The sequence below is a fragment of the Lynx canadensis genome, chromosome C1 (genome assembly GCF_007474595.2).
Source record: "Lynx canadensis isolate LIC74 chromosome C1, mLynCan4.pri.v2, whole genome shotgun sequence".
NCBI lineage: Eukaryota > Metazoa > Chordata > Mammalia > Carnivora > Felidae > Lynx > Lynx canadensis.
In genome coordinates, this window is record NC_044310.1 from 214,388,296 (window position 1) to 214,412,943 (window position 24,648).

General features: G+C 46.3%; 1 protein-coding gene, 1 long non-coding RNA gene and 1 other non-coding gene across 5 annotated transcripts in view; all 3 read left to right on the forward strand.

Moving 5' to 3' along the window:
* Positions 1-2,803: 2,803 nt before the first annotated feature.
* The window catches only part of ATG16L1 (autophagy related 16 like 1), a 77,040-nt gene continuing 55,195 nt past the window's right edge, over positions 2,804-24,648 (forward strand). The window contains exons 1-11 of one of the 3 annotated variants that reach the window (XM_030323728.1): positions 2,804-3,068; positions 6,767-6,860; positions 10,913-11,018; positions 11,750-11,823; positions 12,651-12,902; positions 17,246-17,311; positions 19,339-19,425; positions 20,084-20,140; positions 20,356-20,403; positions 21,057-21,159; positions 23,994-24,099. In XM_030323728.1, the coding sequence (XP_030179588.1) occupies positions 2,954-3,068; positions 6,767-6,860; positions 10,913-11,018; positions 11,750-11,823; positions 12,651-12,902; positions 17,246-17,311; positions 19,339-19,425; positions 20,084-20,140; positions 20,356-20,403; positions 21,057-21,159; positions 23,994-24,099 (1,108 nt within the window). In that variant the 5' untranslated portion in view covers positions 2,804-2,953. The remainder of the gene's footprint in view (positions 3,069-6,766; positions 6,861-10,912; positions 11,019-11,749; positions 11,824-12,650; positions 12,903-17,245; positions 17,312-19,338; positions 19,426-20,083; positions 20,141-20,355; positions 20,404-21,056; positions 21,160-23,993; positions 24,100-24,648) is intronic. The other 2 variants (XM_030323729.1, XM_030323730.1) reach the window with 2 other exon arrangements.
* On the forward strand, positions 13,345-14,683 carry LOC115519845. The gene is made up of 3 exons (XR_003970633.1): positions 13,345-13,432; positions 13,608-13,670; positions 13,792-14,683. It is a non-coding gene; the product is annotated as an uncharacterized LOC115519845 (long non-coding RNA).
* LOC115522655 lies at positions 22,098-22,372 on the forward strand. Its single transcript, XR_003971541.1, has one exon.

Here is a 24,648-nt window from a genome sequence, read left to right on the forward strand (position 1 = left end):
TCAACGGGGCTCGAACCCACGAGTCCCGAGATCATGACCCGAGCCGAAGTCAGGCACTTAACCGACTGAGCCACGCAGGCGCCCCTGCGGGAAGTTTTTAACAGTGGAAATGCTGTTATGTTAAGTCTAGTTGTACTTTCCTTCGGTGATACTAAACCTTACACAAAGAAAGTTCTTCGGTGAGTGATGTCTCTTCCATTCCGTGAGCAAATATGCGCTGCTTAACACACGACGACAAGAATCTTGGGATGTTTTACATACACCTTGAGGAAGAAATGGTTTTGTACACACGTGTTCATTTCTGTAAATTTTTCTTGCATACGAAGTACAGGTGTAATGTGGAATAATTAGAAAACACATAAGACATAGAAAAAACATACTAAAACAAAAAATGTGTCAACTATACTCAAAGAAAAAACAAAAACACCAGCAATGCCACTGCCCAGAGCTAGTACTCTCAGCATTTTCATGTATTCCACTCAATGATTAAACAGCAGTTACTGAGCACCGAATACATAACAAGCTTCCTGCTCTTGCTGGCTATGATGTCGAGCAAAAAGAGACACAGCTCTTGCCTCAAAGGTTACAGTCTGGAAGACGCGCCTTCGTCAAGTAACGATATAAATATGTATCATTATATAAAAAAGCTCCAACTGTGATCACTGCTATAAAGGAGAGGTGCGTGTGTAGGGAGACCTGACCTGGTTGTGAAGGTCTGTTATTAGAAGTTTGGGGCAGTGATTACTGAGCTGAGGATTAACTCCTAGGAATCAACTCAGAGAAATCAGAAGGGAAGAGTGTGCATAACATGAGTGCCATAAATCCAAAGGCCCTCCTGTGGGAGGAAGTATGGTGAATGGCAGGCTGAAGTGTGTACCAGATAAAGCTGGTGAGTTAGGGAGAGGGCACACCTAGCAGAGCTTAGTATCCTTAGTTTAGAAATTATACCTTCTACGCATTTGACAAGTTTTGCCTGTGAGGAGCCAGGGATGCATTTATTTTACATAGAGCGGATTTATACCATTCACTGTTTTTATCAGGGACTTTTTTTTAAGTTTATTTCTTTTGAGAGAGAAAGAGTGTGCATGCATGCATGATCAGAAGGAGGCACAGGGAGAGGAGAGAGAATCCCAAGCAGGCTCCGCACTCTCAGAGCAGAGCCCGACTCAGAGCTCGATTCCACGAACTGTGAGATCACGACCTGAGCCAAAATCAAGAGCCGGATGCTTAACCAACTGAGCCACCCAGGTGTCCCAGGGACATTTTTTTGAACAATAAATATACACTTATTTAACCCAGCTCTTGTTGTTGAAAATACAGATCATTTCCAATTTTCCAGTTATGAACAATGCTGTGAAAGATGTTTTTATATATGGACATTTGTCCAAATATGTAACACAAATTTCTACAAGTGGAATTGCTGTTTCTGCAAACTTGTTAACATGTTTTGATGAGAATCTTATCTGGAAAATAAGCACATTCAACTGTCAAGATTTGATGCTTTGTGATGCTATGGTCTTTTGAGGTTAGTACCAGTTACATTTGGAGGCATTTTTGGTGACTTTCAGAAAACTGCTCTCTCATTTTCCTCAGCATGTGAGAAAGTTCCTTCTATTTCTGCTTCTTCCTTGTCCTTTCCACAAATTCAGATCGCTCAGTGCTGACTGCCGATGAAGTATCTCCAACAAGGCTGTAGAAGCCTGACTGAGCTACTCCCGGGCTCCACAGGAAAGGCTTTTGTATCTGTCTCTGAAGGAGCTTCCACTGGACTTAAGACATTGGAAGAGGACCCCGGTTCTGATACTCCTTTCCTCTCCCCTGGCCTCCTATTTTGTCCAATTCCATTTCATGCAGTAAATTCACTAACTTGTTAAAGGCAAATGAAGCTCAGACGATTCTATTACAGGCCATTTCCATTCTGAGTTGACAGACGCCATCTTCTCAAGAAACTGTCTTCCACTGACCATTTTCAGTATCTACTGGCAAACTGGCCTCTTCCTCTTGTTTACATTCCGCACCCTTAGCTTATCTTCTAAGAACCCATTTACTGTTAGATCATAGATAATTTCTAGGCTTCTAATCTTTAACATAGCCAATCTATTTACATTTTTCTTTAACCGTTCTTTGCATTCCATGTCTTCGTTGTAAAAAAAAAAAAAAAAAAAAAAAAAAAAAAAGAAAATAAAGTTCCCAAGGGCAACGGGACACGCTTGTTAAAGTATAGCGCAGCCAGACTTTGGGTAGGCCTTGGAAGATACCGGCGGTCTAGGTGAAGTTAGGCTTGCAATATACCAGGCACAGTACGGTGCACACTGCATTACATAGGTTATTCCTTTTAATCCTCACGGCAACCCTGTGAGGTAGATATCAGCAGGGTCCCCGTTTTACAGATTAAGAAATTGAGGCTTAGCGAGGTTGCCGCTCATCTACAGTCACTCAGCTACTAAGTGGGGAGTGGCTCCCACTTCTGCTTGTAAACGACGCGATGAAGAAAAGGGAGGCAGGCCAAGAAAAATATAAATCGCGGGGCGGGGGGGGGGGGGGAGGCAGAGAAGTCAACTTAAACTGGCGGGCGGCACCCTCCCGGTCTCCTTCCCGCCCGCAGCTGAACTTCTAGCGTAGCCCGCACGCCTCCCAGCGGCCGCTTCCCTGCTCCCTGCTCTTCCGGCCTCGGGAGGGCGTCAATACCCAGCGCCTCGCGCCGCCATCGGCCTCGCGCGTGCGTGTGGCGTAAGGCGTCGGGTGAGGAGGCGGGTCTTCCGGCCCAGATTCAAACCATTTCCTGCAGGAGCCGGAAGACAGTCCCGGACGGCGTTCGGGGCGGCCTGTGTGTGGAAGCGAGCTCCGGGCCGCCGGCCTTCCCGTGCCGGCTAGTCGCCCCATGTCGCGGGCTGCGGCCGCCAGTCCCCGCTCGCATTGGCGGTGCTGAGGCGCCGGGGCGACAGCGCGCGAAATGTCGTCGGGCCTCCGCGCCGCCGACTTCCCCCGCTGGAAGCGCCACATTTCGGAGGAGCTGAGGCGGCGGGACCGGCTGCAGAGGCAGGCATTTGAAGAGATCATCCTGCAGTGTGAGCGGCGGGCGGGTGCGGGGAGTGGGCGGGCGGGGCCCCACAAGAGCCGGCGGGAAGCCGAGGCCGAGCCCTGGCGACGCCCGCGCGCCTTGTGGCCGCCCCAACCCTTTTTTGGATCTTATTCTCTTTCACTGTAGACGGTTTCCCTACTAAACCGTGTGTTCTCCAGGGGCAGGCACCGTTCGTGCTTGTGCTTGGAAATTCAGCAGCCGCGCTTTGTGTACTTGAATAGGCTCCGGAAACGGCCCGTTTCGGGCCTCGTGTTATGAAACGGTCACCGACTTTAAGCCTTAACTCGCACAAGTAATGTTGTCCTCTTAGTGTAATGAAATGTTCAGCCTTGGAGTCCTCAGACCTCTTGTCTTTACTCCACCTCGGTGTTCTTTAACTGTTAGAGGTTTTGAGTCTTACTGTTTAGGTGGGACGTTGTGGTCTTTACTATTACTGAAAACTTCAATATGGAAGAGGTGGATTCCTCCTCTCTCCACCCCTCTGCACTTTGAGGACAAAAGTGTTTGTACCCTTAGATGAGTCCTAATGAGCGTTTCTTTGCCCCCCTTCCCAATTTTACCTAACTGATGACACATTTGGGGGAAGAAATGGGCCCTTTTCAGTCCTATGGTTCCATCTGCCCTTTGGAGAAAAGTCTGGAGTTAATGTCGATGATGAGGTTCAAAGCAATAGAGGTATTGAATTCTGACTGTGCTAAATCAGTGGTTCCCTATCTTATGTGCACGTTGGTATGACGTGGATCTTTTAAGAATTAAAAAGCCCAGACCAATTAAATTGCAGTATTCAGGGTGGGACTGGGGTATGAGTGGTTTTTGGTGCTCCCCAAGTATTTCTAATATGTGGGCTAGTTTGAGTGCTGTGGTAAATGTGTGGTATGTGTTATTTCACTTTATCTTCTTGAAAATTCTATAAGGCAGGTCCTAGTGTTGCCTTAGGAAACCCAGGCTAAGAGAGATTAAGTATTTCTTTGGGGAGGCATGCAGATTCGTCTTGGAGTCTGGATTTGAACACGGATGTGATGGGTCCTAACTTTTGCATTAAAAAAAAAATTTTTTTTTTAATGTTTATTTATTTTTGAGAGAGTGAGACAGAGCATGAACGAGGGAGAAACAGAGGGAGAGGGAGACACAGAATCTGAAGCAGGCTCCAGGTTCGGGGCTGTTAGCACAGAGCCCGACGCAGGGCTCAAACTCACGAACTGTGAGATCGTGACCTGAGCGGGTCAGATGCTTAACCGACTGAACTACCCAGGAGCCCCTGCATTTTGTTTTTCTCGCTGGAGCCCCCAAGAAATGACCCTTCCTCGCTTTTGCTGAATCCACCCTCTTAAAAAAGATGGGAAGGAAAGAGAGGTGATGTGCTGTTGTGCGAATTCCTTTTACTCTAGGAGATGTGGCCGCCAGAAGCACAGGAAACCCTTCCAAGGCAAATGCACGTGGGTTACAAAAATTCAGGCAGTCAGGTGTTTATTGAATGCTTAATCTTAAAAGCTAACACATACCGAAAGTCACATTGGACTGGAAGTCTGACTCCACACCTTGCTGAACTTTTCACTTACCTTTCTGGGTCTGGTTTGCTGCATCTATAAAATGCAGGTGAAGCTTGCCCTGTCTGCTTCATAAAAACTGTGTGTGTGAGTGCTTTGAAAGCCATCTACATAATAGCCCATAAACAGAAGTTGCTTGTAATTGTACTGACAGAGATCGAATGGTTTTTCTGCATTGACAGTGGACATTTCGGTGGGGTGGGGGGGATGTAGGAGGAAAGTCGGAAGGAGACCATCCTGGAGAGGGAACCCATCATTAAATAGCTGTAGTCAGTAGCGCATGCCTGAGGGGCTAGGAGCCCCGACTGAGATGAGAGGTAGTTCGAGGGCTGGAGAGCAAGACAACCTTTGCCTGTTAAGTTTTTCTCTTGGACATTGGGGAGGTCACTTCCAGTTTGCCTGTGGAACACCTTCCACTCCTTCTTGCCTTCCCAGGCCAGTCAAGTTCAGTTCCTGCCTGAGCCTAAAGAGAAAGATGAAAAGAGACTGTAGGGACAGGTGGCAGCTCTCCCTCAGCTGGATCCTTCTCTTTTTTTTTTTTTTTTTTAATTTTTTTTTTAAACGTTTATTTATTTTTGAGACAGAGAGAGACAGAGCATGAACGGGGGAGGGGCAGAGAGAGAGGGAGACACAGAATCGGAAACAGGCTCCAGGCTCTGAGCTGTCAGCACAGAGCCCGACGCGGGGCTCGAACTCACGGACCGCGAGATCATGACCTGAGCTGAAGTCAGCTGCTCAACCGACTGAGCCACCCAGGTGCCCCTGGATCCTTCTCTGTAGTGCGAAGAACTTTCAAGCAGGATCCCTTTGGAATGCCTCCTGTCCTTTTTAAGACCTGATGATCCCAGGGCACCCAGCTCTGGTGTGACACTTTAAAGACCTTATTAGAGCCCTTTGATGTGAGTGAACACCCAAGGTTGCAATCACATTTCCATGTTCTGTTGAACTGATGGATGAAATTAATCTAGACCAAGAGTATTTCTGTTTCTGTCCAGGAGTTCCATTTTCCACATGTAAAGGAGAAGTGGGGCTCAAGACTCTTTTAGAAGAAAGATAAGCCCTTCCGACAGGAGTACTCACTGGCACAAACCCTATCGAAATTTTGTTCTAGAGCGGTTCTGATCTCACACTTGTAGGATTTGTGACAACCCCCATCAAATGTAGCTATTCTGCAAGTGTCCCATGATCAATCTCTTGTTCTGCTCAGTGCCCCTTCCCCTCTTGCTAGTCCCCGTGGACTGTCATTCCTAACTACTTGTCATTTGAATTCCTGCGCCATGCTTCCTGTCACTTTTGTTACTTTTCAGAAAGAAAACTCAGTTTCTCTCTTAAGTTCTCCACTCGTGTGTTCTTGACACGTTAGCATCTTGCAGCCAGTCACCTGAGCAAGGAATTTCAGGATAATCTTTGACTTCTTACTAGTAAATCTCCATTCGTGTCACTGCCTGCTTTTCAAATCTGTTAATTCACCACTGCCAGTAAGAAAAGGTCTGAATTTTTCATTCTGCTCGTTCATGTGTTGGCTGGCTCCAAGTTTTCATTTCTAGCCACTTACCAGATGACTGCCTGCCCTCCTGCCTGGACTCCACCATCTTCACCCGTAAAACCACCCAGGCAAATGAGGGAAGATCACTCTTCTGTTCCCTTTTATGCTTGACCCTCTGTTATACTTGAGCTCCTTGAGGTCAAGGACTTTTCGTAGTTGTATCTCTAGTGCCCAGATCTAAAAATTAAATTTTCCAAATGTAATAATACGGTAAAGCTGTTTCGCATTGCTTACAGGTGTGTAACGTGTCATTTTTCCATTGTATTTGGTTGTGGTTTTTGTCTCGTTTTATTTTTTTACTCCTATGATTAAAAATAGGTAAGTGGGGGACATTCTTGCAGCGAAGTTTCCACGGGTTCCTTTGACTGGGTTGCTCATGCTCAGGCCAAGAAGCATCGAAGGAGCGTATGTTCCTGGGTGTTGGACAGTTGCTACCTTTGCTGTCAAAGTGCAGTACCTAGGACTTTGAGGCCTCTTGAAAATGAAACCTATCTAGTCTTCTGGTTGTTTTTTTGGTCCAGATCTTTATAGGATAATAAGTAGTAATAAGGTGTGCACCGTTAAAATTTTTTTTTTTCTCTTTTTTAACAGATAACAAGTTGCTAGAAAAGTCAGATCTTCATTCAGTGCTGGCCCATAAGCTACAAGCTGAAAAGCATGACGTCCCCAACAGGCATGAGATAAGGTATTTTGGAACTATCCTGTATCGCTTGTGTCTCTTCAGCAGAAACGTGTCTGCGTTGAGTTGTCACTGTTCGTTTAGAGGCGAACAGAATACCGCGTCTGTGCTCCAGTTTGTGTCTGCTCCTTTCAAATACGAACTTCTGAAGCCAAGTACCTAAAATTCTTTTCTGAAGGTATATGCCCACCCAGAGGGCTTAGCAGTAGGTGCTGTGAGCTTGAGAAGTTGCTCAAGGCAGGTAACTGTGCCAATTCCTTCTTCAGCCTCGGGGTCCACTTTCTGAATAATCACATCAGTAAGCATTCTTGAGCAGATTTACACGAATCTTGTTAATACTGGGATTATATCCTGGTGCATAAACATATAAAGTGCTTCGTATATAGTACAGGTCTATTTGATCCTTTTTAGTTCGGTGGATTTCAACATATTTTAGTAGAGTGTGAAATTAAGCTAGCTGGTGGCAACAAGTTTTTTTTTTTTTTTTTAAGAAAGATTAGGAGAAACCTGCATTTTAACAGAAAGGGTAAGTTGTTTCATTAAACATGCAAATATGTGTTCACAGTGGGAAGTTTGATATGTTTACTTGGGTTATTCATGTAAACTGTATTTCTTTTTGGGGGGTAAGGTCCAAGAAAATCTAATAGCCAGACTTAAGCAAAAGCAGTTTACCATAGAATCATTCTGTAGTGTTATTATTTTTTCCATGTTTATCACGTTTGCCTATTACATATGAGAGTTTGTATGGGAATAGTTCCCATTATTGCTCTAAAATCTATATACTTTTTTGCCTATCCCTTAACATTTACCAACAAAAACAAGTTGGTAGTAATTCAGCGATTTTTTTAAAACCCAGAAATGTGAGGTGTGGCTGAATTTATTTATCTCTGTAGCTAAATCTGCTGTATAACCATCTGCCATCCATGTTTCCTCATTTCACAAGATGGTCTCCCAGCACACCAGAGTGGGCAAGAGGAACAGATGGCCCAGCCCAGGGTTTGTCCTTGCTTAATAATAAATTCAAGAGATCCTGCCTGACTGTGGCCGGGGTGGGGGGTGGGGGGCGGGCATGAGCGGAGGGGGGGCTACTGTAGTATTTAAAATATTAGTTGCAGTGTTCTGGTCAATTTTAGGTGTAGAAAATGCCATTTTACCTTTTTCATCTAAATTCAGTCAACTGAAAACTTGTAATACTTTGTTTCTATGTAGTTAGATTCTGGGTGATTATACTTCTTTATTCTTTATTGGTCAGCCAAGCTTATTTGTTTGGAAAGGTGCAATAAACATACACAGTAATTCTTTTGACTATCACTGGAGTGGTAATTTAATTGGAGGTCCTTCCTTTCCTACAAACTTGAGCCCCTTAATCAGGCCTCTCCTCCTGACCGCCTTGTTTCTATTAATGGTGTTCTTATTTTCCACAAGTCATCTATGATTCCTTTTTCCCTCAGTATCCTGCCCCTCCTTGTTGGTAGTCACCCACTCAGGCATGCTCATTTTTCACTCACAGCCTCTTAATGCATCTGTCCCTTCATCCGGTGGGGAGACTAGCTCAAGGGGTGTTTGATGGTGTCGTAAGGGTGTTTGCAGAAGATGGGCCTGGTTGTTTCCTTCTGCCTTCTGTCTTCTTAAGTTCTGCCTGTCTCATCCTAGTTATTCTTAAAACGCTACTGCCCGTGCTTAAAAAGCTTTATCTGGATCAATTATCTGAGTCTCTTCTGAAGTGTTTTAATCCCTTTGCTTTCTGAATAGGTCAACATTAAACTCCTCAGCCCAGAAATCGTTCAGTCCTGTCTTTGTGTGTGTGTATGCTTCCTGGACAGCAGCATCTGGCAGAATTGTTAGAAATGCAGAATCTTGGGCCCCCGACCAGACTTACCGTTTCAGAAACTGGGGGTGCAGGGATGAGGGTGGTAAGGGCCACCATAATCTGTAATTAGGTGGTCCTGAGAACCACTGCTTTAGACCACGGCTTCCCAGGAGTCCTTGTCAGCTAGCTGCACCACCTGAGGGGTACAATGAGTGGCCTGATGCTAGCGTCCTGGAAGAAGGGACTAGTTTTACATTTGCATATTGCACATTGCTTTGCATTAAAATAAGAGGATTTAGTACAAATAATTTCTAGTCTTTCTGCCTAGTTTAGGATGGTTTCTTGTAAAGCGTTCCACTTTCTAATCTCTTGGCTTCGACTTCATGGGCTAAAATTGGGGAAGGATTAAGTTGCCTCAAAGGATGAGGTATTAGGATGTGCTTAGAACATGTGATAGAAATAGCTTAGACATCACGGGTAAAGTTAGGAGGGACTGTCATGCTGCTGCTCTCTTTTCCCTCTGGTTTGTTACAGGGCAGACAGAGGAGGCTGTTCTCCCCCCTCCCTTTGGGTGCTGGTGTCCTACTTTTCCAGCATCTTCCTCTTCTCCATCTTGTGCTTTTCCTGGGTGATGGTTTAAACGTCTGACTATCATCTGATGGTTCTCATCTGTAGCTGCAACGGAGACCCCAGCCCTGAACTGGAAGCCCACCGTTCAGTCATCTGCTGTTTCTGAGAGAGGATGTAAACCCTTGTGAAGTCTCCAAAACCACGTTGACCCTGAGAGAATCTGAACTCAGTTCTGTGGTTTCAGATATAATCTGTTTGCTGACAGCTTCTACTTGCTCTCTTTGAGCTTGGACCTCTTTACGTGACGTGCAGACTCTGACACCCGGTTTCCACTCCACACACCAGCTTGGGTGTCCAAACCGCGCTCTTCAGGCCTCCCCCGAAGCCTGCTTCCCGCCTAGTCCTAACCATCTCAGTAGGTGGCACCTGTGTTTTATCAGTTGCTCCCAACGCCTTGGAGTCCTCATTGACTGCTGTCTTTCTCGTAGACTCCACAGCCAAGTCCAAGGCAAACCCAAGGACTCTCTTCGGAATGGATCTAGGATCTGACCACCTCTCACTCCCTCCGCTGCTACCACCTCGACGTGAGCTGGACTGTGTAACAGCCTGCTAACTGATCTCCCTGTTTCTACCCCTGCCCCCCTGCAGTCAGCAACCATAGCTGTGCTTTTAAAGCATACGTTACTCTTCTGTTCACAGCACGACAGTGGCTTCCAGTCATGCCTAGGAAAAGTCAGGGTCCGAAGAGGGGCCTGGGAGGCACTGCATGATGGCCCCACCTCCTCCCTGACCGTCTTCTCTACCCTCCTGCACGCGGGGCTCCTCTCACACTCTCCCGAGTGCACCAGTTGTGCCACTGCCTGCGAGCCTTTCCAACACTTGACATTTCTTCTGTGCATCAGGCTCCAGCCCCTGGGGGCTGCATAGCTTGCTCCTCACTTCTTTCCAGTCTGCAGTCATGTGTTGCCTCCCAGAAGCCTTCGAGTGCCCTATATAGAACAGGACCCCTGTTGCTGTGTTCCCCTCTTTACCCTTAGTTTCTCTTCACATCTGACCATCTGACTTCATGTATTTACTTGTCTGTTGTCTGCTCTTAACTGTTTATCAGTTGCACAAGGGGGCGCCTGGGTGGCTCAGTCAAGCATCCAACTTCGGCTCAGGTCATAATCTCGGGGTTCGTGGGTTCAAGCCCTGCATCGGGCTCAGTGCTGACAGCTCAGAGCCTGGAGCCTGCTTCGGATTCTGTGTCTCCCTCTCTCTCTGCCCCTCCCCTGCTCACGATCTGTTTCTCTCTCTCAAAAAAATTTTTCACTCGCATGAGAGCAAAGCTTTGTGTTTACTTCCTTCTTCCAGCTCTAAGGTCAGTGCCTGGCATAAATGGACCTTGTCTTCTCCATATTTACCTAAACTTCATCTGGAACCCATGCTTTGTTCCTGACACGACCAGTGTTTGGGTTGTGGCTGGTTTATTTTACCAAGTGTCTCATGTTTCCTGCCTTCTAGAACTCCATTGCTTGGAGGAACTGAACTGCTTTACTGGCTACGTTGTCATGTGCAGGTTTGAAATTCTGAAGTTACTGTTCACTGCCTGATCGAAGAGGTTTGAGGTCTGATTTTTTTTTTTTCCTTTCCTCTCTTTTTTGCACGTTCTCTTCGTCTTCCTGGTTTGGGGATTTAGTCCTGGCCACGACGGTGCATGGAATGATAGTCAGCTACAAGAAATGGCCCAGCTGAGGATTAAACACCAAGAAGAACTGACTGAATTACACAAGAAACGTGGGGAGGTACCGATAGCCGCTCCCCATCTGTCTTCTGCTCTGTGCGGGCCCTGTGGTGGGGGAACAGGTGGGCAGGCACACTAGAATTAGCAGCCATCCCAGCTGCCTGTGGCATCGGCCTGTCTCTGAGAACGCAGCATCGGGAAAGGTGAGGTCTTCCCCTCCACCAGCAGAAGGGTGAGCCCGAGGGATAACTGCTGGTTGCCACACTCACAGGTGGCATGACAGGTATAAGTGGAGAAACCTCGAAGGAAAGAGCTTGCTGCTTGTTCTACCGAAGGTCTAATACCTTCCTAAAGCATTTGAGAGTGAACCCTGCAATTTCAGAAAAGTTCATTAGAAAGAAGGAAAAAGTTCTGGGCTGTGTTTATCCTGGGTGGTGGTCTGATGGCAAATTGTAAAAAGAAAAAGTTATCAGTTCAGCTCAGTTGATCATTTTATCAGCTGAAGGGTTTGAAAAGGTGGCCAGCAGGGGTGGGGGGGTGCAGACAGGTGTCCTCAGAGGGAACCTGTAGCACTTCTCGTCTGCCCACGGCTGCTGTCGGCAGGCGGGGAGCCCACATCGTTCCCATGAGTGTCCCCATTGACCCCTCTGCTCCTCGCTGCCACCTAGCTCGTTTCTTCTTGGTGCCTGGGCTGAATCCCACGGGTATGTTTTCTAGAGTAACCCACTGTTGTTTAGTTTCCAGCTGAGGTCCTGAAATCTCTCACTGATGAAAGTGTTCTTTCCTCCCCAGTTAGCTCAGTTGGTGATTGACCTGAATAACCAAATGCAGCAGAAGGATAGGGAGATGCAGATGAATGAAGCAAAGTGAGTAGAGGCGACCCTTGTGGGACTGGTCATGGGTTGCACTTGTCCTTTTACTGTCGGCCGGTGGGCGGGGCCGGCGGTGATGGCTGGTGGATGGAAGCCACACCTGGCTCAGCAAGAGTGTCATTTCTGTGCATGCACAGCCTACCTGCTCTAAGGGAGACAAAGGCAAGGACAGTGCCCTCAGTCTCCCAGGTTCCCAGCACACCCCTGGGAAGTACCCTTGGCCCTTGGAATGTTCCTGAAGCATTCATGGCTCTCCCTGTGGGCACTGCATATGGCAGCCGGTGTCTTCTGTGGTGGAGATGCGGCCAGCATATGTGAGTGTGTGGCCCTTGGGAACAGGGATGAGTCTGTGGGCAGGACTATTCTTGATCAGGGAGAAGCCTGGGATTCCCAGTCCTAGGACGTTTGAGCTGGAGGGGAGCCTGTCTTTCATCTGTGCCTTTTTCCCTTTCTCTGCAGACAGGGGTCTCCAGAGGCTTAGAAAGGCATCTTTGCTCCATGAATGATAGAATCAATAGAATGTGCAGAATTTCCAGCCTCCTCTTAAGCCCCCACTTTAGGCATCAAAGCTCCCTCTGGGGATCCTGCTTTTGTAGTCATTCATCATCTGGATGAATTTCACCCTACATATTTCCTCTCCTAATGGGCTTGTCCTGGAAACCACTGGGGCTGGGCTGGGCTGGGCTAAGTAAGAGTCCTCCATGGCACCAGGTGTGCTGGCTGAGGTGATTGTCGGCGGCCCGTGCTCACGTACCTGGCCAGGGTCTCCGGCACAGGGCTCTCGCGTGGTGCCATTCCTCCTCTCTGTGTCCTGCTTTCAGAATTGCAGAGTGCTTGCAGACCATCTCTGACCTGGAGACAGAGTGCCAAGAACTGCGTGGTAAGCTTCAGGACCTCGAAAGAGCCAACCAGACCCTGAAGGATGAGTATGATGCCCTGCAGATCACGTTTACTGCCTTGGAGGAGAAACTGAGGAAAACTACTGAAGAGAACCAGGAGCTGGTCACCAGATGGATGGCCGAGAAAGCCCAGGAAGCCAACCGCCTCAATGCAGAGAATGAGAAGGATTCAAGGTGAGACATCAGTCCACTGTTAGTGGTTTCCGTTTTGGGGGAAGTAGAGCCTAGTTCTCTGAAAACAAAAAAACCTAAATCTGTAGCTCTGATGATGGGGGACAGGATGAGACAGTCAGAAAACACTCGTCAAATTAGAAATAGCAGTGGTGGATATAGACGAGATTTGCATTTATAAGAACACTTTTGTGGCTGAGCAGAGGATTACCTTCCAGAAGGGTTTTTGGCCTGTTACAGTTTTTGCCAGTTTCTTTCAGTTTTCTAGGAGAAAAGCTGATTCATTCTTTCTTTCTTTTTTTTTTTTTTTTTTTAAATGTTTATATTTGAGAGACAAGAGTGTGAGCAAGGGAGGGACAGAGAGAGGGAGACACAGAATCCGAAGCAGGCTCCAGGCTCTGAGCTGTCAGCACAGAGCCCGATGCAAGCCTTGAACTCAGGAACCATGAGATCGTGACCTGAGCCAAAGTTGGCTGCTTAGCCAACTGAGCCACCCAGGAGCCCCAGAAAAGCCAATTCTTGAACAGTATAAGGTAAAGCAGAATTCAAAAAAGATTGGAATTTCCCCCACCCCTAACTTCATAAAACTGTCCAGACCCATATGAGGTTCTGGCTAGTATACAAGAGGGGTACGATCTAATCTCACATGAATATAGATGGGAAATTCCAAAGTCTCAAATTTCACTGGTACTTTTTTTTTCCTACTAGGATTTATCCCAGGAATGAAAAGATGGTTCATTAGGAGATCAATTAAGTCTATCACCTTGCATGGTAAACAGTATGACCACTTTAGTAGATCCCCAAAATGCCATTTGTTCAGACTCAGTTCCCAGTCCTGATAAAAACCCTTAAACTTGGAACAGAAGCTTTTAATAAAAACACCTGTCTGCAGCCAGGAGCTGATGGTGTACTTAACGGGGAAGCCTCCCATCTCAGACCCCAGGAGTCCGTCTCAGTGGAGGGAAATGTGTGTTGAAAATTCCCGCAGAGTCCCTAACACATCAGAACCAGGACACGGAACGCAAGGTACTAGAAGCAGCGGGTGGGGGTGGGAGAGGGGTCATGCTGATCCACCTAGAAAGCCCAAGAAAATCCCCTGAGAAAAACTAGCACTTAGTGTTCACCAGAGCTTGGAACATAACGATTTTAAAGCCCTGGGTCGGTAGTTTAGAATTTGAAAACCCCCGTTAATAATCTAAAAGAATGAAAATAGGAAAAGGTCTTAAAGAGTAATAGTGATAGTTACTCCTACCAAATAACATGTTCAGGTAGATTTCAGAATCTATGTAAAAACTGAAACCATGAGGTAGAAGTAAAAAAACCTGGTTATCTGCTATTGTATGAAAAATTCCTAAGAGGACTTTCTAAACATTAAAAGTAACAGAAAAAGTGGACTGTGTAAAATTTTCAGATTTCTTAAAGTCAGAGAACACAAAAGCAATCAATGGGACATGTGATTGTCAAGTAAATCTCCTGATATGGAATTGGATTAAGGAGTAGGTGAGCCCTTGCACAGGTGGGAAGTGCAGGGGGTTCGCAAAAGCACGAGCGCATGTGGTCCGTCCATCTGGCCCCCACGGGCTTGGGAAGGAGACGAAAAGCACCTTCACGTTGCTCGTGGCGAGCCCGTTCCACCACCTCCCGAAGGGCACCCGGGCAGGACCTGAAAAGTGTTCCCACTTTTTGGGCTTCATCCTAAGCTGGTACGGAGACTTGGTCACGGATGTTGTTTTGTGACGGCACATTACTCATAGTGAAAAAGCACTAGAGCCCTTGGGGGAGAAATAAATAGGGATATTTTCCTCCAGTGGGATTTTACAAAGTCATCTAAAAATACATGTTTTAGGAATACTTAGTGATGTGAGAAAATGGATAAAATTAATGCAACTAAAAATAGGATGGGAAGTGTTTTCATAGAACATGTAAAATTTGAATGAAATCAGATGATTGAAAGGAATTATGTTGTTAATGGTGTTTAGTTCTGGGTGGTGAGAATGTGGCTTTTGTTCTCTCATTTTATACTTTTCTGTATTTTCTAACTTTAAGTTTCTGTTGCATTAAGAAAACTGAGCTGTCCTTTTGGATTCTGTCTCATATACTTTTTTTTTTCCTGTAAGATTTTATTTTTATTTCGTTTTTATTTTTTATTTTTTAATTTTTTTTAAATTTTAACTTGTTTTATTTTTTATTTTTTTTTTTTAATTTACATCCAAATTAGTTAGCATATAGTGCAACAGTGATTTTGTAAGATTTTATTCTTAAGTAATATGTACAACCAACATGGGCAACATGAGGCTTGAACTTACAACCCCAAGATCAAGAGTCACATGCCCTGCGACTGAGCAAGCCAGGTGCCCCCGTGTTCACTTTAAGTAAAATAGCTCGGCCTCTGCTGTGGAGTCCTTAGGCAGCTTCATAGTGTTGCCTGTTGAACACCTGCCCAGGGAGAGGCAGGCAGGATGAGGAGCTTGGTCATCACAGCGGATGGGAGAATAATACAGACTTCGGTTGAGAGTGGGATGAGAGCATGTTACATGTGTGCTCTAGTTCCTTCCTTTGGAATGTCCTCCTGCGAATATGCTGTCGGGGGTATTACCATCTGATTGCGTAGGCAGGGCCTGGGCTTTCTTTTCATTACTTTGCTTAGACTTTACTCCTTAGAAATTTTCCCTCCTTCCTGCCAATCCCCAGGTTAGATGTCCTCCTCCTAGCAGCCTTTGTTTACCTGATAGCGTGGCCCATTCCATGTTCTGACGTAGCTGTTCATGCTCTGCTGAGGTCTGTCCTCATGGTCAGGCACAGCGGCTGCCGTGTCACACACACTCGGGGGGTATCCAAGGAGGACGTTTCTTTTTGGCTCCTCTAATGAAGGCCGGGCTGCTGGTGTTCTCTCCTCCCTGTGACCCTCAGTCTGTCCTATGTCCCTTGCTTGCAGCAGGTGCCTTTCCAGTAGAGGAGGGTCACACACCCCACCCTGACATCCCAGTTTCCCTCAAAGGTATCTCTTCCAGCTAAGAAGAAATTATTAAAGTTTGTCATTTGTCCTGTTCTCTTCTTCCAGATAGAAAATTAAGAGTGTGATGCACTTTCTTAAGCTGCAGCGTCATCCCTTCCCAAGATTCAGATATGCTACCTAGGGAACTTTTCCCCGTTTTGAGAATTAGCGCTGTGATCGAAGCTTTACAAAAAGTTCCAGCAGAATTCTTGGCTGGGGCTTGATAGCAGTGCTAGAATTCTGCATTGGGGGATCTCCACATAAAGGGTAAAAACCACTAGAGATGAACTTGCCGTGGAAAAGAAAACGAGGCCAAGGTTAAAAGTTAGGGAGATCTTCGCGGTCCTTGAGTTCGAGCCCCGCGTCGGGCTCTGGGCTGATGGCTCGGAGCCTGGAGCCTGTTTCCAATTCTGTGTCTCCCTCTCTCTCTGCCCCTCCCCTGTTCATGCTCTGTCTCTCTCTGTCCCAAAAATAAATAAACGTTGAAAAAAAAAAATTTTAAAAAAAGTTAGGGAGATCTTGAATTTAGGACTTGGGGAAAGACAAGAATTGTTCTGAGAAAAGGAAATAGTGGACTCAGCTGCTGACCACATTAAATTTTGTCTGCAGCCGAGACGTCTTGTGTCCAGCCCTGGTCAGTTGAAGCCATGTGCGTTCTGACAGTTCAAGAATCTCCTACCTCAGTTTCCTTATCTGTAAAATACTGCTTAATTTCAAAGCATTGTTAATGATTAAATGAGTTAAAACCTGGAAGTAATAATACCAAGCCAAGCAGAAGTAAATTCTAAGTAAATCTTAACTGTTACCATTCATGCTCTGGGTACATTGCTGCAGAAAGCCAGCTCTAGACCACCACTAACCCTGCATAAACCTGGTGTGCCTTTATGTCCTGAGAGGCCCCGGGTCATGACAGGCAGGCTTCTCCCTTACTAGTTCATTCACTGCTTTCTCTAAGAACATAATCCCTCTTCTGGGCTTTGCTCTGGAATCCCTTAAGATAGGGTTCCTTACTGATGTTACTGGTGTGGGCTTGGGACTTTGGTAGCTTTGCCCAGGGCAGTTATGTTACTGTATTTTATTTTTGAGTTTATTTATTTTGAGAGGGAGAGCGAGAACCCCAAGCAGATCCTATACTGTCAGTGCAGAGCCCGACGCAGGGTTTTGAGAACGTCAGATCATGACATGAGCTGAAAAGAGACGCTGAACAGACTGAGCTGCCCAGGTGCCCCCCAGGGCAGTTATTTTAAATGCGCTGGATATTCAGATGTGTTATTAGAGCTAGAAGTTTATTGAGAGCCGAAACCCCATGCTTTCTTCAAGCAGATATAACCAGTGGGCTTTGTTTTAATAGGCGGCGGCAAGCCCGGCTGCAGAAAGAGCTTGCAGAAGCGGCAAAGGAACCTCTACCCGTTGAACAGTAAGTAGAGATATTCCCGTCAAAACTGTGCTGTTAGTAATTTGATTCACTCTTTTTAAATGACTTTGTAATGTTTTTATTTCTATAAAACCGTGTTATGGATTAGTGGAAAGAAAACTAAAAGATTTAAGGGAGCCGATAAAAACCTACTCGTTACCTCCCAGGAGGCACCTCTAGTGTATGCTCCTCATCAGCCATGAGCGCGAGGTCTGACTTCCCTCACTCTGAACAGGTGACTGCTGCCTGCCTGCTGCTTTCCTCTCGACACTTTGATCCATTTTCTACCCCTCGTCGGGCCTGTTGCCCTGTATTGCCGGGCTGGGGTTCTATCTCTTGCTCTCCGTTCTTGGTTGGTGACTCCTGTAGGAGAAAGGTGTTCATACCGAGGCCCTGCTTTAGATTTAGAATATGTACATTTCTTCTCTACTCCCAGATGTGGAAAATAAATCTGCAGTGTATTTTCCTGAAACTACAAAAAAATGATTGACCTAGAAATGACAGCTTTTCCGGAAACTACAAAAAATGATTGACCTAGAAATGACAGCTTATGGAAGCTGTTTATGCTGCCTCCTGATTGCAGCATAAAGAGGTGGCTGGGCGTGACACGACTCAGGTCCTGCATACTGCCCAGGATCTCACAGAACAGAGCTGAGCAAACCTAACCTAGGGGTGTCTGACTATAGAGGCCTGTTCTTCGTCTCTGTGCTTCCCACTCAGTAGGATTTCTGGGTCAAAGGCCGTGTCTGTCTTTGAAGGGTTTCGATTACCAGTTGCCACATCCTGGTGTTTTCTTAGGGCCCTGGGCCTTTGCACCGTCTGAGTGTCTTCACGTTGTAGTATCTGAAAGTATTCACATAGGGTCAGCTCACGTTTGCTGCTCTGTTGTCGCCCTTGTGTGAACACAAGTGACTCCCCCAACCCACAACCTCGAAGAAAAGAAAGGCCAGCCTTGTTCTCTTTCTTCAGGCCTGCCTTTGGTCTCCCGACATCCCTGCCAAGACTGGGGTCAGTTGCATGGAGTCCTAAAATCAATAGCCAAGGAAAATGAATTTACTTTGACTTGGTTTAATTTGCTTGGTAACAAGTTAAGTATATATTTACATAATCCAGATAATCATGGAAAAATCTTGCTTTCAAGTTCTAAGGAGTCCAAATATTAGGTGATAAAGTCTTGGGTTGTTAGGTTTTATTACTTTACTTCTCCGTGAAGATTGCAACTCGGCAGGAGGTCATTAAGACCAAAATAATTACTTGCCTTCCCCTGAACCAGGAAGGGGAGGGGAGTGCCTTCCAGAGGCACTTTGTATCCAGTGGGATAAACAACAGTGCCTTTCTGTGGTTTGATTATCTTGTGGGACATGCGATAGACTGACTCCCAAGATGTCAGAAGGACCAAGTGTTTGAACACAACCACAAAATACCCAGAGTCAAAAATGAATTGGGTTTAGATTTTGCTTTCCCATTTTTTAGTATGAAAGCACTATTTGAACCCGATAGTAACGCAGCTGCTGATTTCATTGCTCTTCCAGTAGTTCTTCGTGTCCCCCTGGGCCTCCTGCCTACACTGCCCTTTTCTTTCTTGTACTCCATACCTGCCCCGGCCGTCCTCTGTGCCGCTCAGCCCATCTCACGGGACTGTATCGGGAGCACTGCAGTTCAGTGTGCGGGAGCCCTGCAGCTGTGAGCCAGACTTCTGGAAAGACTGTCCCTTGGCACACCATGTTGTTACAGACTTACTAAACCATTGTCGTTGCCTGCTGAGTGAGAGCTGCGTTCACACCTCACAGGATCAAAAGATCGCTTTTCAAGTTATTTCCAGCAGCAATTCTGGATTTGATTTCAGCAGGTTAAATGTTTCTCTTAGTACGTTCAGAGTGTGGCCGCCCCTGGTCCTCCAGATAACCCTTGGCCGTCTCCGAGGCGCACAGGCCGTGACTAGGCGATGGTGATGACATTCGTAGAGCGGACTCGCCTCGGAGCTCCTGGTGAGCAGAATCAAAGACTCTGCCCCTTGCCTTTCTTTCCAGGGATGATGACATTGAAGTCATCGTGGATGAAACCTCTGATCACGCCGAGGAGACTTCTCCTGTGCGAGCCATCAGCAGAGCGGCCACGTAAGTGGATGGGGTGGGCCGGGAGAGGAGAGCTCGAGCCACAGTCTGACAGCACATTTGTGGCCAGGACAAGAGCAGCCTGATGCATCCAGGGCCCTCGCTGGAGCGCCTGGCCCCCCGTCCTAGGCATGGAGCGTGCGGGCTCCTGAGTGTCCCCGTCTTCCTCAGGTCACCTCTTAATGGGAGACAAGCTGTCCCTTCGTGCTGCCACTAGCTGTGAGGGGAGGCAGAAAAGAGTGTAGTGGCTTTCTGCAGGAGGGACAGGGACACCTTGTTGGGCAGATCAGACTGCTTACTTCTTAACTTGGGTTCCAGGATTTTTTCTCTTTGCTAGAGCAGAACTGAAAGGGTGGGGATTGGTTATTTACAGACCCCTTGAGGTCAGATTAACTGTGTCCTTGTCTAAAGCACGATTTCCAGGACAGTTAACTTAATGTGTGGGAACCTTGTTTCTTTTAAAACTTGGAAGCTAGGTCCTCCCTCCTGCCTTCCCACTGTTTTCTGGTGGTTTGCTCCTCTGAAGGGTTTCTCAGCTGGGGTTTGGGGACTCCATGGGAAACATACTCCCAGATGTCTATTTTTGTGGACTGTGTTTTATTGATGAATGATTTGGGCAAAATGTTTCTAAGGTTTAAACCTATGCTCCCCTCCTCTTTAGTAAGCGACTCTCGCAGCCTGCTGGAGGCCTTCTGGATTCTATCACTAATATCTTTGGGTAGGTTAGAAAACCTTCACCATTCCTTGTTAAATGTGTGTGGATATTCATAAGTATTATGTAGGATTTATCACCATTTTAAATGTACACCAAAATTTCAGTGGTGCTGAGTAGACAGATGCTTTAATTTCAGCTTTTCACTTAGCTTCTTCCTTTTCTCCTCCATTTTCTTTATCTTACTCCCGCTGCGTGCTGATCTCTGGCCTTTCCTTTAGTCTGTCCGAGTCTCCCCTTTTGGGACATCACTCTTCTGATGCTGCCAGGTGAAAATACTACCCTCTCTTGGCCCGGCATGCGAGCGTGGCTCCTTGATAATCGTAATCGTGCTGATCACCGCTTCACCATCCCCCACCGCCCACCCCTCCCCGCCATGGTCGGATGGATGTGCATGTGCACCCAGGCCGCTGTGCATGCTCCTAGGAGCGCTTCACCCTTTTGAGCAGGCGCTAGGTTGAGCTCTTTACCCAGCAGTCACGCTCTCATCCCTCTCTCCTTTGGCATGCATTCGACTCCTCCTTGGCCACGGTGTACGTTGAGGGTGATTATAAGTAGGCATAGGTGTCACCTTGAAGTCATCTTACAAAAATACAGACGAGCTCCCTCTGAGCGGGCAATTACAATATGTTGAAAACGTTTCGTAGCAGTTTATTGACTGGGAAGCAATAGTTTGGGATTGCTTTTCGGTGTTGGGTTTTGGAGTCCATGAGTTAGCAAGCCGGAGAGTACAGGTATGTGCTGGAGATCTGTCCGGGTGTCATTTGGGTGAGGGTGCTTCTGATCGGGTGCATCACTCTGTGGTTTGGAGAGTCTAGGAGGGAGAAGAAGCTGCCAAAAGTCGTCTGTGAAGCCCTTCTGGGCGTTTGGTGGACCTTAAACCCTGTGCAGTCCTAATAGTTTCCTTTATGTTACTTCTTAGGAGGCGCTCTGTCTCTTCCTTTCCAGTTCCCCAGGATAACGTGGATACTCATCCTGGTTCTAGTAAAGAAGTGAGGGTGCCAACGACCGCCATATGTGTCTTTGTAAGTATGGTTTAATCCCACTCCCAGCAAGCTTTGTATGGTAACAGAGCCTGACAGTGAAAGGATCCATTCTGTGCTGTAGCTAAGTTTCCTACCATTTTATTTGTAGCAATAGCAAGCTCTTACGCCTGTTGGCTCTGTCTGAAGGAAGGGATTGATACATTTTGCTTAGGTTCAGGGGGCAGGATTTATTGTAACCATTCTCTAATATAGGACTGGCTGAGAGAAATTGGTAACATGAGAGATGGGAAAAGGGAGAAGTGATTAGGGTTGGTGAGAAGTTACAGTCATGCATGTAATTGTCATCACCAGTTGGCTTCCATCTAGAATGGAGATTCTGGTCAGTAGTCTGTTTTAGAAGGTTGATAAGGGCAGCTATTTGCTTCATGAATCTGCCCAAACCCGTGTGACTTGCGATTGTTAGGAGGAGTAAGGTTGGAAGCAGGAGACTGTCCTGGGCAGAGGCCACTCGATAGCCGGACTGTCAGCTGGAGTTCAGAGCTGGGTGCTAGTACCGAGGAGTAATTAGGTCCCCACTGGGGTGATTGAGCAGCACTGGGCCCAGCTTGGAGAAACACAGAGTACCTGGCTCAGGGCCAGCAGGCAGGAGGCTGGTGGGGACCGAAAGGCAGAGCAGGGCCCAGGTAGCTGGGCTGACTCTTGGATTGCATGGGGTGAGTTAGAGGAGCTCGCTTTCAGGGTAGAGAAAGACTCGCTGTCAAAATGGGATGAAATTTATATGGGGGAAACTTTCAGTTCTAGGCATAAGGAGGAACTCGGGAGGTTTCCACACCGCAAACTGGTTGAGTGGTTTAACCACCTTGTATGTTGTCAAGGGAGTCTCCCTCTCGATGAGGAGTTGAACTGAGACAGTCAAGACCCCTTCGGTTTCTCCTCCACTCCTGTGATTCCCTGACAGGCCCTAGGCACCCTGCGGAGGTCAGTGATGATTGGTAAAAGGTCTGATTGCACTAAACATCACAGCCCCTTCCCTGCCCTCACCTCCCAGCAGCCCATTGTTTCCTCCTGTCACATTTAAGTCATGTGTACGGGGTAATGGAGCAGCTGATAGTTTGGGATTCTGTCAGTGTGTGTTTCTGAGAGTGGACAGTTCACAGCTGACAAATATCCGACAGAACCAGCCGTGCAGGAGATTGAAGAGTGGCAGCTATGGGTGTGATGGTGCATGATCTCAAGTTTTCAATCTGAGACCTCCCAAGTAGAAAGCATAAAGAAGGAAAAGGAAGGGAGTCACATGGAGGCAAAAAAGATTGGTCCCCCTACAGCTTTTCAGCAATTCAGAAGGGCTGAGGTGGGGGTGTCATCACCAGGGAGAATAATAGTAAGACAGTAATAAAGTGATGTTTCTATCGCCATCAGTTAATGGTCATGTTTCTGATAATATTTCAAGCATCTTTTTCAGTCCCAAGCAAATGTGACAGATTCTGTCTTCCCAAAATGATGTTTTTGGCAAGTGATTAATGACTTGGCTTGTTTGTTGGTTGTTTGGTTGGTTTGAAGTTTATTCATTTATTTTGAGAGACAAAGGGGGAGGGGCAGAGAGCGAGAATCCCAAGCAGGCTCGGTGCTCAGTACAGAGCCCGACGCTGGGCTTGATCTCACGACCCACACGATCGTGATCTGAGTCCATATCAAGAGTCAGATGCTTAATTGACTGAGCCACCCAGGCACCCCAGTGATCTACTACTTGTAATCCGTGTTTTCCAGTCTTTTTTTTTCTCCCTTTTAATTATAGAGATTTTCAAATCCAGAAAAAGAACTTCCGGTACCATCATCTGTCAGGCAGCTCTAGTTAGCCACGTTTGCCAGTCTTACTCTCTCGCCCACACACTTTACCGGAGCACTTTAAAGCAGATTGCGGACATCGTAGTTCATCCACAAAAGTTGCAGCGTCTGTAGTCTTTTAGTGAATCTTCTCATATTCTTTTCTTCCATCTTAGGAGAGGATGCTTTTTACTCCGCTTCCCTTCCCATCCTGAACACAGAAAACATGCCACCTTTTCAGATTATTTGTTCTAGTTTGAATGCCAGTCTCAAAAATTTCCCTGTGAAGAATTTAAATTCTCCCAAAGTAACACCTATTTTATTGAAGGCCTTCTCGAGGTCAGGCACGGTTCTAGGTCACAAAACCTGCAGAAGTCTTTTCCTGTATATGGGCAAACTGAGGCTTCGGGAAGCTAAGAAACTTGGCCGAAGTCACCCTGCTAGTACACATTAGAGAGCCATGTTTCCAGAACTGAATAGAATCCCCCTGTTACACTGATGTGTGTTGTAGCAGCAGGAATGGCATCCACTCGTATCAGGACTCCATGTTCAGATTACTCCTACAAGGAAAACCATAAAGGCTTTTTTTTTTTTTTAAATCATGAGAAGTCATGCTGTACTTCCACTAGATAAAGAGTTTAGTGTGTGGCGTTAATATAATCTGGACCAAAAAAGAGGCAGTTAAATCAGAGGCTTACTTTTAAGCTATGAAGATCATAGAATATAGATTGAAATTGCATTTTTCTTAAGAAGAAATAAAATTAAGGCAAAGACAAACTTTAGGCGGTGAATCTACACAGATTTTGATTCCTTTTTAAGAAGGTTGCTCTGTATTTAAAAAATGGAACTGTAACTTACAAGAATAAAATGGTAGCAGAGTCTCGGGGAACCCTAGGCTAGGAATCCAAGTTAGTTTATGAGTGATCTCCTTTATTTATGGATAAATGTCTAACAACTTTGGTTAGGCATCCAGAATGTTCGTTTGTATTGGGCTCGCTCTTCTCAAGAATGACAGTGATTGGGGTTGAAGCAGGGTGCTTGTCTTGCAGGACGCTCATGATGGGGAAGTCAACGCTGTGCAGTTCAGTCCGGGCTCCCGGTTGCTGGCCACAGGAGGCATGGATCGGAGAGTTAAGCTTTGGGAAGTGTTTGGAGGTGAGACCTGAAGAGTGAGAGAGGGAGGCTGTGTTGGGGACATCTGGTTGACCTTGCTTTCAGGCAATCTTTGAATTGTTCATCTTCTCAAAATGTACAGTATTTTGTGTAAGGGATCATCTGACCAAAGCAGCATTACCATCTCAGACATTACAGCCAAGTGGCCGTTGCTCTGAGTTTTTAAGTAATGACTAGAAAATGCTGTTAAGTTACAGATACGTTCGTGTTTGCATTTTCTCAGATACGTGCTAGAATATTTTCCAAGATAGCACAGGTTTTAGAAGGAAAATGAAAAGTCTTAAAGTTTTAGACTTTATAATTAAACTACGCATTGAGCTAAAGTGTGTGCATTTAATAACACAAGTGGCCTTGGCCTGGGGGAAAATGACTGAGGTCATATCTAAGCTTGGGAAGAAAAAGAGGGGTGTATCTCCCAGGAAAAAACGTATTTAACGAGCAGCTTATCATCAAGAGCCCAAAGATCAACACCCAGTCTCTTTGATTAGACCTTGTTTCCGAAGTGACCTCTGAGTACTCAGAAATGCAGTG